At 38.6% G+C, this 13450-nt stretch overlaps 2 protein-coding genes across 15 annotated transcripts in view; both read right to left on the bottom strand.

Annotated features, from left to right (window-relative positions):
- NOS2 (nitric oxide synthase 2) overlaps window positions 1–5344 on the bottom strand; it is a 35203-nt gene extending 29859 nt beyond the window's left edge. For both annotated transcript variants that reach the window (XM_054208734.1, XM_054208735.1), the window contains exon 1: window positions 4076–5344. The gene's annotated coding sequence lies outside the window, so the exon portion shown is untranslated. The remainder of the gene's footprint in view (window positions 1–4075) is intronic.
- A 126-nt stretch (window positions 5345–5470) lies between these two features.
- LYRM9 (LYR motif containing 9) overlaps window positions 5471–13450 on the bottom strand; it is a 38219-nt gene continuing 30239 nt past the window's right edge. For all 13 annotated transcript variants that reach the window (XM_054208760.1, XM_054208752.1, XM_054208755.1 and 10 more), the window contains 3 exons: window positions 8322–8462; window positions 7530–7622; window positions 5471–6346 (listed from right to left, as the gene is read on the bottom strand). In XM_054208760.1, the coding sequence (XP_054064735.1) occupies window positions 6329–6346; window positions 7530–7622; window positions 8322–8447 (237 nt within the window). In that variant the 5' untranslated portion in view covers window positions 8448–8462 and the 3' untranslated portion in view covers window positions 5471–6328. The remainder of the gene's footprint in view (window positions 6347–7529; window positions 7623–8321; window positions 8463–13450) is intronic.

Below are 13450 nucleotides of genomic sequence, written 5' to 3'. Positions count from 1 at the left end.
ACTCTATTTTTAGGCATGAAAAAAATCACTCCTCAGGTTGGTGATTATCAGGGAGGTGTTGCCAGCAAATACAGCCTTAGCCTGCGTTTGCCAGCATGATATAATATTTTCCAGAAAACCAGCTTCTGTTTGGTGTTTGTGTTGAAACAGTTTTCCTTGTTCCTTGTTTCATACTGTCTGAGATACAGACGGTGGATGAAACAACTACTGAGAAAATGAAAGTAAGGCCGAGAAATTCCCAGACCCTGCGTGATGTGACCTAACAGGGCATGAGTCAACCTAATCAGTTGCAAGAATTTATTGTCAATTCTCTACCTTTTAAAATCCAACTGTAGAGTGGCAGGAAATATCAAAACACTACCATTTTTAAACTTCTTTCAAGAAGGATACCAAAGAGTGTGCAAAAATAAGCTGTAATAATAAAAGGACATAAAGTGCGCTCGTTTTTAAACAGACGAAGCTGAACCACAGCAGAAGGAAGCACACAGGTAATAAGGCAGCTCTATCTGATGTTGTGGGGCGGCAGCCGAAAGAGGTATGAGGTAGTGAAACACCCAAATAAAGCTGTCTCAGAAGTTACTGATTAAAGCATTCAAGTTAATCCTTTACAAAATGGACTATCACAGAATATGAAGGCAGATTCTTCTGGGGGAAAAGGCAGGCAGGTGGATAGTTACAGAACAGGGAAGTTCACTTCTTAGGCCTCTCGGTTCATAGGTAAGGACAACACACGGCAGTGCCAGAAGCGTCCCCGTCATACCCTGCTGCCGCACCTACGCGGGCAGCAATGCTTCCTGAAGTGTGCAATGGCCGGGACCTCTCGCACAGGTGGTAAATACAAACAACGCTAAGCTCTCAGCTGCAAGTGACAGATGCCTCCGTCTGCTTCTAAACCTTTAAAAACTATTTTAAATATTGAACACAATTATGAGGAATACAGAGAATATTCTTCAAAGAACAGGGTTTTTTTTAAGTTAATGTGTCTGCCCTGATTAATCACGAGCTGAAAGGAGTATTTGATGACTAGTGTATACTTCAGTTAACACTATTTCATAAAACCTGGCTTGACAGAAGTATAAGATAAATTAATCAAATAATAGAAAAGCTGAAAGATGTGCCAGCTGGCTTGTGCTCAGGACAACACATACTGCCTCTGAGGAGCAGGGAAGTGCAGCAAAGTGACGGACCAAGCAGGCAGCGCAGCACAGTCTTAAGCCATTTTCATGTGTTACCCACTTGCTTTAGAACACAGCTCTCGACAGAGACTACCCGCACATTTCAAATAAAGGGATGCTATCGTGGATGACAGAGGGACACTACACTGCGGAGCATAAAGCTCTAAAGGCTCCTTCTTATAGTTTAAGTTCAAGGACTCTTGTAATGGATGAATATTATGATGTTGAACGTGTAAGACACAGCCGCTGTGCTGTCTGTTCGCTTTGCATCTTATCAGAGCTTTATACGAGGGCACAATTTGTAATGCTAAGTTAAAAGCTATTCACAAATAAGAAACTGTTTTCCTTAAGAAAAGATCACAGTGAATATTATTTGTTTCTCTCAAAAATAGCATGTATACTTGTTCTTTATAGTATTGCAGTAAAGATCACTTCCTTATGACATTTGAAAACGAACCAAACACCATAGATGGCTTTCTTTAGCATGAAATTCTTAAGCTCATGTGACTCCAAACAAAAAGCAATGCCTGTAACATAAGGAACCAAGTGAAAAAGAGTTTACAAAGTGCTAAAGCTAAAGAATGATATAAAGAATATTCAGTTATTGACAAATGGTACTAAGCAAAGCCTGGCTTGGCATGGAAGTATTCTATTCAGTACCCACAGGGCTCAAATGACTTTCACTGGCAAGGGTGAACTGAAATCAGTAACAGCTCTGACATAAGAATGTGATCAGAAGTATATACATCTCTTTAACCATGTGAAGTGCAGAATACTATCCTATATTTTAGATAAACTACAAATTAACAATCTTTTCCATACCAAAACCTGGTATCAACATTTTTTTTTTTAAATGAGGCTCCAAGGCTGCTAATAACACAAGTAGATCCTTTGTCTGTGGGCTTAAGAGCAAGAACCTACACGCTAAACAAAACACACCAACTAACCCACCAGTTAATTGCCATTATTGCAGTCTTTCTAGACATGTCACTTCCATATTCATAACATACAGATTATTTCCACACAATTTCAGCTTTAAGTTCCTAATTTTATATATATACAGAAAAGAAAGTACAGCATCGAATTTGGTTCCGTCCTTAGACTGAATGTTGGTAAGTCTATAAGCTGGAGCTAATGACTAAGAACTTTCTTCTCATTTTCCTTAGCTAAAATGTGATCTAAATAATCTGTTTCTCCATACTTCAAGAATTAAAAGCATGATACCAACCTATTAAGCAGAAGTCTCCCAACTGTCTTTTCCTTGTTCTATTGTTTCTTTTGCATAAGCGGCGTCCTATGAAAACCTCCCTCTAGCTTAACTGACAGAGTTGTTTGTACACAACCTTTGAACAGTTAATTCCACTCAACTAATTGTGCAGGAGTACTTCAGAGAAGTTATTGACCAAGGTCTTACAGTAAACACGTGTGCAAAACTGTTGTTTCTAGAATGTAGTTATTACATTTGCGCAAACATAATGAAAACCCTCAGGCCAACGAATGGGCAGGTGGTACTATTCCACACTAAAAGTGACACTGGTAACTGAACGCTTACTATAGGAGTGCTTATCAGTGGGGCCAACAAAACCCAGGGCTTTAACATGACCTTCTGATGGGCCCTTAACCATTCAGTTCTTGCATATACCTATCAACAGCCCATTACTTACCAGAACTGGCATGATATACAAGTACAGAAATGGGTTCCTCATTTCAGTAAAAAGAAACTAAAACGTATTAATAGAATAGGCTTACCCCTTTTTATTGACATTATCCTTTGTTGCGTCAACAGTTTAATCACCTCTGTGAGCTTTTTTTCTTTTAAACTTTGCAATAGTAATTACAGTATACAACACAGTTCTCATTTATCTCCTCCCTATTACTTAATTTGCACCCAATGTCTTTAATTTCAGAGATTCTGGATGACTGAATATGGAAACACAGATGCACCAGTCTATTTGGTGCTGGTGTTTTCTTTGCAACTGCCATCAGAGAGCCACGGAGGAGACTGACCAACGAAGCGCTCCCCGGTGAGCGGCAGGATTCGAGTCATGCCTGCGACTGTCAAAGTCTTCCCCGCAGTGGGCCCTGTTGGGGACACTAGCAGCTCGTCTTAGCACCGTGGTGTTACCACCAAATGAAGCCATTGGTGGAACCAAGAACTGTTCTTCAGTGGCTGGGTGGCAGAGGCCTGCTCAAACAAAAGGTGACCCTGGATACTAAAGAAGAAAACTCAATTTACTGTATAAACTCCCTGGTCAAACAGGCTAGTGACTGGTAAATTAGAGCAACTCCAGGATTAAATGAATTCTAAGTAGAAGTTTTCTGGATAATAATTTTGGTCGAAAGTATTGAAGGTCTGCTTAAATCCCTTTTCAGAGTTCAGGTTCTCATCTACATAGGCGAATGTAACATCTCTGGTCTCAAATTATGCTGCTGAAAAAAGAATTTGTGTGATATCTTGAAAACATAAAAGCCTCGGCCATGCAGCTGAATGACTCTTCAGCCTAGTCATTACAGAAACATGCCTGTCAGATACTGGGGCTACTTTCAGTATTACAAGGAAGTAAATAATTGTTTTCATTGTGTTTCCCTACCACCACAAAAATTATTTGTTCCATAACAGAGTAAATAAAGTTACCTTCACATTATACTTCCATTCTATTATAAGGTTTGTTATTTTGAAAACCAGATTATATTCGTATAAAAAAAAAAAAAAAAAGACTCTGACATCTCATCATGCCCTACAACTGAATCACTGCTGTCAAAATATTTAGTCATGGTGTCTCCTGCCTCAGCAACCATGTTTCCCCTCTGCAGGCTACTAAGAACTGCATGCTCTACCAGCTTCCAAATACTAAAATTCACAGGTCCCAGTCCTACCATATCAGTTACATCTCTCATACCTTTGGTCTGATGTTCCCATATCTCAGCTGGCACCTCAGACATTTGGAGCTGCAGACATGCCACGGTTGCGCCTTCCAGCTCCTTGGTGCTTTCCCTCTTGAACTATCCATAAATTAAATAACAGGTATATAAATGATTTAGACACATGCAAGTATACTACTTAGTAATTGAAAAAAACATTATGTCTCACACTACATCAGGCTATGGAGGGTTGTTGATCACACTACACTTAGAAGTTCAGGAAACTAGTATGTTTCCACACACTGTTAGTCCTACTGAGTCTTATCATTTTCACTATTGCACTGATACAAAGCTCAGTGCATCTCCATACTACAGACCAAATAGGTATAATAGAACTGGAGTACAGCATGGGTCCCCTGTTTGCAGTTCTTGATCAAAAGTAGCACATTCTGATATCTTCTCTCAAACGTACTTGAGCTTTTTTGTTACAGTGTTCAGTTTCACACTGAATGTTCCTTGTCAACTGCCAGGGTTGAAGTTTTCTATGCTCTACCTTGCACCAAATTATTTTGAAATTTTAAACCAGAATGGCTGCACTTTCAAAAAAACATATTTAAGTAGAAAGGCAAGTGGTTTTCCTCACATGGAGAAGAAAAACTTACACCTACTTTGTTGAGAAACTCTATTACCTTCATGCTTTGTTATCTGCAATTAAGCAGAAGGATGGCCCCAGCATAATACCTGAGTATCTCTGAGGCGCCTGTCAGAAAAGGATTTGAGGAAGAGAATGAAGTAGGGTAGAGAGATAAGATGAGAGAGAACTGAATTAAGGAATATGTAGAACAAGAACAAAAGTTGAGGGTGTATAAGGTGATGTGAAAGGTGTAGGACTAGAGAGAGGAACAATACTGGCGATGGCAAAGGAAAGAATAACAGAGGGCAGGAATTCTTGAAGGGGAGGGTTTAAGGTTAGCAGAAACAATGATAATTTTTTGATACAATACTTTGTGGTACAAATATTTGTTTTCTGCCTCCTTTTATAGCACTTGTCAAATTCTTCTCAACTACTTTGAGGTAGGATTTTTTTTGTTTCCTCCATGGATGAATGAAAAAAAGGAAAACTGGAGCCTAAAAGAGATCCACGTTATCCCTTTAGTTCTATTTTGGCAGGTGAGGAAGCTCAACAATTTAGAAACAGTAAAAAAAATCCCAATCCCCGAATACAGTGGACTTCAGAGACGCAGCGCAGCATGCGCTGCCACCTGGAGGCAGAAAGTCCCAAGTACAGCTAAAAATAAAGGTCATGTTTCAAAAGGAAACTCTTTTACCCCTAAATTAATTTTATTTACGATCGCTAGTATTTCTATTGAATTTTCTCTGATGAAAATCTATTAAGGTAGTGAAAAGACGGTCTTTTTAAGAAGGACATGGACTCCCACTTTTAAAGGACGTTTATTACATGTTGGAAGAAGTTGTGAAGGCCATTATGTGTGTACAACATTGCACATTCCAGTGATTATACTATTCAGTGCACAGAACCTGTATGAATGGCGTCTATTTTCACGAGAGTTTAGATATTAGGGTGACAGGCACCTATCTGTAAACAAGACAACCATTCAGTCTCACAATCCTTGTTCAAGCGCAAACCTACAGAGTAGAATGAGGATGTCCCCGTAGCACGGATAAGCAAGTGGAAATACTGTAGTTCAAGTTTCAGATGGGCCGACAGTTCTTATGGGTATGTCCTCCGCTCAGTAGCCTTTGCTTTTGTGTCTGCTACCAGATAAAAACCAGACCTGTGCTCTGGTCATACCTCTGCTTCCCTCTGAAAACAACCTACGGGCCTGACAGAGGAGAATCTGATCAAGAGAAGAGACATTTGCTCTGATCCTCAATGAGCATTTCTCAGGTTTGCAGGTTCCCAGCATAGAGCTTTATGCTCAGATACTAGTTAAATACACGTTAATGACTTGTACACCATTTTTACTCTCAGTAAGCTTTCCTGAGAAGCAATCTGCGTTATGCAAATCTTAGACAAGTTTAGGCTTTAAGCTAAAGTTTGTGATTATACAAGCTAATACTCTGAACCTAGACAGTGCCTTTTAATCAACTGACACAAATAGCTTCAGAAATATTAATTTAGCTTCATGACATCCCAATGAGATACAAATTATTGTATTTGTATTATCTAAGAGAAAACTCCAGGCAATAACTACAATATAATAGTGGGCTTGACTGCAAGTCCTCTAAGGATGTTTACCAATGACATTCTTGTCTTCATCATTCCTCTTCTACTTCTGTTTTTTATACTAAAAAAAAGAAAAAAGCAAGAAACAGTTATCCGTGGGAACAGCACATAACTAAAAGTAACAGTTAATACTGACAAGGACTTACAACCTTCTTCATGATCTACATAAAGTTATCTCAGTTTCCTTTAAGTTAGATTGAAATGTGATAGGCTTCCCCTCTACAATATAAAATAATGCTTCTTGGCAGGCACTGTTAATCCAATCCTCCTCTCGCACAGTTCAATTTCCAGTTTTCCATTGAAGCAGACTACAACCTCTGTATCAGAATCAGAATGCGCCTTTTCATAATTGTAAAGAGAATAAAATCAGATTCAGGCACAGACAGTTATTCACTAGGCTGTAACTGCTGGGATTTGGCTTCTGCTATAATTTTATAATCTATGACTAATCTGTGCTTGCTCCTGTAACACTTCTCATTTGGATTTCAAGGACTGGCAGAGAGAAGGACTTAACAGTCATTTAGTAAATTAAATCACAGATATTTAGAGCAAGCTGAACTTTTGACTTGTTTCATTATACTGAGAAATGCATGTTAACGTATCGTGCTCCCCAGCCAGATTTAAATCCAAGAAGTCCAGGTGACTCTCAGCTGTCTAACAGTAAATAGTCTTCAGTCTTTTACCCAAGAAACCAGTTTGAGTGGTATCTTTCAGTGCTGTGGTAGCAGAGAGGCATTTCCACTGGGTGACAACTATGGCACAAGTAAAGCAATTACCACAGTTTTGCCACTACGGCGTCTAACCCTGATCTGCACAGCCACAGGCAAGATTGGAGAAAAAAATAAATTGTTCTGGGAGTTTATGTAAACTGATGAAGAGACAATAGATTCCTGTTAGGGAAGCAGCTGATGCATATCCACAAACTGGGGCTTGCAAAATACGGTAGTTTTTTTTTTCCTCTGTAACAGAGTTATACTAGCCACCACTGCTGAAATTTAATATAATTCTTCATGAAAACAAAGATTTATACAGAGACCAACTTAAAACATCATTGGTTCTAAAAAATACATGTAAGTTTATATCACAAAGAAAAATTTTTATACAAGAACTATCACAATCATAAATCCCTAGTGGCCAAGAACTTCCTTTCACCCAGGCATCCAGGACAATGGAACAGTTTGCGATGTTTCCTTCTTTGATCTGAACTGAGAGAGTGCAAAATTTAGGCAACCTGATGCACTTACTTTATTCATGACCCAGTCAGCATCTTCAATGGCTCTCTTAATAATCTGCTGGATTCTCTCAGGATTGTCTTCATCTGCGTGAACCTTGAAGCTCTGCAACATTCAAAGAGTTACACTAACTGACTGACAGCAACAGCTGTCAAAATAAGGATCACTTTAAAATCTCAAAAAAAAGAATTTGATACCAACAAACTGTTAATCTGAAAAGGGAAAAATATACTTTGTAGCACCTGGCTGTGCTATTTCCATAACAAGTCTTGTCAAATGTAATTTCATATTAAGTATTTTACACCTTTCATCAGCCAAAAAAACCCAGAGAACTTCAATTCTGGACAACAACTGAAACTGTTTGGTAGGTTAAAACTAGAAAAACACGGAACAGGTATATCAAAGGCATGAAATTACTTCCATATGAACAATTATATTATATTTACCCAGACAGGGAGGAACATATTTACACTAAAAAATGACCGACAAGGAACCAGTAAGTGCCACCATCAAAGATGTGTTTAGGTGAGTAGGGAATGATTGTTCACTCTCTTGACTAACACAAGAATTAGAGATGAAATCCAAGGAAAATAATAGGTGGTTTCTGATTCAAAGCAAACAGGAAGAAATGCTCCTTCACATACTCCCAATATAATCCTTCAAATCCACTAATGTTTCGAGCTTGTAGAGGAATAATTTTTAAAGTGCCAGGAGTTACAAGAAGCTGGTCCAAACTGAAGAGGGAGAAAAACAAAACCAAAACACCGCAGCACCGAATTCCACCAACAGAAATCTGTTTCTCACCTGCCTGACTGCATGTCTGTAATGCTGACGAATATTCTCTTCAGGAAGGTGCTTACAGCATCGAAGCAGGTAACGATACAACTGCAGAGAGTTCTGAACTAACTCAGCATTCGGTAGCGGGGCCATTATCAAGCTTTTTAGCTGTTGAAAATAAAAAACACAAATCAAAGTACCTCATGAATTTTATGAAAAACACAGAAATAAAAGTGTAATGTAATTTTACAACAACGAAAACAGGGCCAGCAAATTAAGGTTTTAAGGTTTAGCAGCATAATTTGAAGAAACCTGAGACGAAAACACAATATGAAATGAATCAGAACTTGCTTAGTTTATGGACAGATGGGGGTTAGTGGTCATTGACCAAGGTATTAAAATACTAAAGCATGCAGTTCGTGCAAGATCACTTTACGATGGTAATATTAAGGTGTATTGCAATATTACATTTTTTCTACTTTAAGAAAAGACCCACAGAGTAAGCTGCTATCAGCATACGAAGCAGTATCACAGCCTCAAGGGAGTTTTCTACTTGATAAACCATAATTCTTAGATGCATTCAAGCTTCCAGTGCTTTCCATGAGCATCCATAAGAGTCCTTCCACGTGGTGACACTGCAGAACAAGGACGCTCATAATTGCTACAAGTGGTGTTGGAATTTAACAGTATTTCCTACTACTGTTGTTGTCTCAAAAATATCTTGTGAGCCAGCCTATGAATGTCAGGCTTTAACTTGAGACACCATGTATAAATATAGGAGAAGACAGGCAAAAATACTGTTAGGTTTGAAATTTTCCATATTTTTTTGGTAACAGCAACAGGAAAAGAACAAATCTAACAAGTTTCACCTCCAGAACTATACTTACATATTGTAACAATAAGTCCATCCAAGCTATATAAAGTGCTAATCGAATACTGTAAATGACTTGTCATTTAACAGATGGTTACCATCTGCAGAGAACTAAATTAACATTTGGGAAAAAGCACTTTTACATCATTACTCTTAAGAATAAAGATAATAAATAAGTAACGGAATAATGAAGTAGGTGTATGGCATTATTTTAGCACCCGTTATGATACTTACTCATCATTTAGAAGATTTTTTTCCTTTTTCTTAAGTAACTTAAGTCCTTCAGCCAAATTTATTGCAGAATAGAAGAGCACAGCTATCACATGCCTGGGTTGTATATTTGTACAGACTAGCTCTTCTTGCAGTGCGGAAAATCTCCTCACTACGTACCCAGAAAATGCCCATCATAACGGGATAGGTACTATTGTAATCTGTATTTTCAGTAAAACAAAATTCCGTTTCAGTCTATAACTAAGGAGGTATAAATTAGCATACGTCTATTGCAGTAACAAGAGCTATGCTGATTTACAGTAGCAGAGGACACTGGAAATCTTTAATATTTTAGGCACAAAAAGTATAATTTTCTTCATATAGAAGAATCAAAGAATTCTATGACAAAAACACTGAACGTGTCTTATTCTTGAGGGATAGGCCTCTACAACATTGTACTGTGGGTTTATGCTGTGAGTAAAGCAAAGTCATATCTGAGCACCTCATGGTGTTGGGTTTTTTTCTGTTCATTACTGGAAGATCAGGTGAAACCTATGCTATATTGATTTTTTTGAATCTAACTATCTTTTGTCAAAAGTAGCATCTTGTAAAACAAGAGGGAGCTGTTCCTATGGCAGAGCTTCTTCTCTACAGGAACTGTGTGAAGAAAGAGCCCTGCAATATTAGCATTATTATCTGCATTGGAATTGTGCCCATACTCTTCAGCCAAGGACGCGGGCTCTATCACGGTAGGTACTATATATACATACGTATCTAATGAAGAAGTTTCTGCCACAAAGAACTTACAAGGCAGACTAATGACAAGTCATAAGACGAGGCAGAACAAGGCAGATGAGCCAAACAGGTGGGATGGGAATGGGGAGGAGGTGGCAGTAACAGGAGCCTGTTTTTGTGTAGACTAACAGAGCACACAATACAGCTCGCCACCTGCTCACTGGTACCAACAGCCCAGTTTTATAACACTAGTTTTTAAGGACCTGCAGAAACACTGTGAGTCACAGCTGATGGGTGCTATGGGGGCCCCTAAAAAGGCTCTGGTGACACGTCAGAAAAAGGTTTTCCAGCCTCCAAGGGAAAGAGCTGACTGTCTTAAGGAAGTGCTTAACGGGGTTACTATCTCCGGAGCTGATGATGTAAATTATTAAAACTAATTTTAAGATATACAATAGGCTTAATAGGTATAAACCTCTGAAGAACTATGTCAGGATCCCTCTCCTGCTTATTTATACTGACATCTTTCCTTACATCTGAAACAGGTTCTGTGTAGCTCATTTGTGACTTTACTCGGTCACTTTAGCAACACTTTCAACAAGCAAAGCCCCTTCCCCAAAGTATTATATTTATGACAAAAATGATAGATTTATGACAAACGGTACTCCAAAATTAATGCTGATCACAGTGACTGACTCCCTAGTGAAAAATACCCAGAAAAATTACAAAAATCCCAATATGCCGCATTTTTTGTGATTGCAATGAGCTGAAGGATCCATCTATGGTGCTGTTTACCCTGAGTCTGCTATTAATGTTATAAAAAACCCAACCAAGCAAAAAAAGGCTGTTGGGCCCCAAGATCTGTAAACACCACTATAATGGCGGTGATGACTTTCCACTGGAGCTAATACAACACAGCTTGTCAGCTACCTGCACAAGATTCAGCTTGGTCATCTCCTTAATTAATCATAGGTTAATGAATACCTATTCAGGGGATCTTGGAAAGAAAAGTATGATAAAGGCCATTCCCAAGATGGATAAATAGGTGATGCCAATGTCAAATACGGCAACTGGAAATCCTGTTATTTTGTATTGTGCTGGTAGTGCCCCATCCAGTGCAAGGAGGGATAATGCACATCATGGAAAGCCAAAAGGTGGATTAAATTTAACATTTAAGACAATAACTTTGACTTGGTTGTTCCCATCTTTCTCCAGTATCTAAAACTGACCGGTGGTTTTCTGAGCTTCGAGCTTCATGGGGTGTGTCTGCTTTTGAATACTTGATATGTGCTATCAGTAAAGTACGAGAGATGAGGTAAGACTTCACAATCATCCCTCCTGAGAATTATTCACAGCCAAAATATGGTTTCCATTAGCTTTCACGAACAATTAGAAAACCATTTGTCCATCCTGAGGGCAATACGTTGGCTCTACACTGCTGCTGCAATCTTTTCATTCCGCTTGTTTGATTCCAGTTCTGGTTTTTTGTACTCGTTTGATAAAAGCCATTCGGCCTCACACACTACAGGAACTGGATACTGTCCAAAAAAACCCCACCCCATATGTAGGGCAGAAAGACGTTATAAAAATTCAGAAATATAGACCAAGAGCTGACTTTTCAAAATGGTTTCAGTCTAGTCCAGACTAGTCCAACTGGTAACTCACTTTCCAAGTACACAAGATGTGCTAATTATGGCTTTACCTAAAAAGTTCAGTTTAAAATACCAATCAGAATACCCCCAGACTTCAAAACGCTCATCTCTTGTTTCCTTCTAATCTTTTTTCTCTAAAATACCATTTTCTCTTTGCAGTGAAACCTATGCTGGGCATCAGCTCCATGCATTTTTTGGTTTGGATTCATTCACTTTGGCATTTGAGTACAGGAGGTGATTATACTCTCGATAGTCAGTGAGATCCCTGCATTTCCCCCTCCAACCAGTAGAAAGATAAGCAACTCCAAAATGCGTTTCAAATAATATATAGACTGTATTATTGCCTTTCTCTCCATTGAACATAGACTGAATAACAAAAGAATTATAGTATAGATCCTGCAGTTAAAAGCCTAAATTAGGTAGGATGATTCCAAGTCTGTGTCCCATTTTGAAAATAGAAATATAATCATCAAATGGTTTGGGTTGGAAGGGACATTTGAAGATCACCTAGTCCAAGCCCCTCACCACGGGCAGAGACATCTTTCAATAGGTCAGGTCACTCAAAGCGACTTTGAACACTTCCAGTGATGGGTCAATAATATATAATATGATATCAAATAACATCAATATTATAAAAGAGCTTGTTCATAGCAGTTCTCAGTTTGGTTTTGGCATACTGGACACCTCCTGGTATACCACTCCATCTGACTTACGTTTCAAGTGCTGAAGGCCTCAACAGTTACCTCAAGCAGGTAAATGTACATGCTGTTATTTTTCTAAGTGCCACAGGGCCTTCGATCCTGGGGCTTCTCTTACAGCAGAGCGAGCTGAGGGCACATTTCCAGCGTACACCTTTCACTCCACCCTTGACGTCACTCTCAGCACTAACTTCCTTCCTTGACTTCTTTTCTAAAGTTGTTTTCTTCAGAACCTTTCCGATACAAATGGACTTTCAAAATAGATTCTGGTACCCTCCTTCAGTTCCTTCCTGGCACTCAGCTCAGGGATATCTCTGCATATCCCATTTCATGCCAGTGAGAACACAAACAAAATGTTGAAAATCGTCTTGTTTTGTTATGCAAATACCTTTGCTTTTGCTTTCCTTTCCTGCTTAGGATATTTAGTGTCACTTGACATCTGGTTCTTTCTCCCCTACTATTTAAATTGAACTTTCAGTGTGCAACTGGTATTACCTTTTCAATTAAAGTATTTTGAGATTGCCAATTTACACCATATGTTGTAAGAAACATTTACTATACAAACATGATGCTAAATCCCCTCCTTCAGTTTTCTCCTGGCATTTAGTACTGCAGGTGACAAAACTGAGAACAACATATGTAGAGTGAGTAATATTCCTGACAGATACTGATAATTCAAGGGATTCTCTCACAACAATATTCAATTTATAGAAGCAGATATCAATGTTTGTCTTTTTCAGAGGAACTGGGATGTAAGGATTTGGGGTTTTGATCAATATCTAGATTTACTTTTCTTTCGTAACAAGAAATTAAAGAATACAGTAACATACATGTTGCCTTTCTTTGGTAGCCTTCAATTTTTTACCATATGAAGTTACACAGGGGGAAGCGAGACCTTCTCAATAAAGTTTGTATGTCCTCTGTGTATCTAACTCTGTATTTCTCTGTTTTACCAACACATTTGAACAAGAACTGCATTAACAGATGCAGTTA

This window comes from Rissa tridactyla, chromosome 7 (assembly GCF_028500815.1).
Source record: "Rissa tridactyla isolate bRisTri1 chromosome 7, bRisTri1.patW.cur.20221130, whole genome shotgun sequence".
In the NCBI taxonomy this organism is placed as follows: Eukaryota; Metazoa; Chordata; class Aves; order Charadriiformes; family Laridae; genus Rissa; species Rissa tridactyla.
This window is presented reverse-complemented; position numbering and strand designations above follow the sequence as displayed.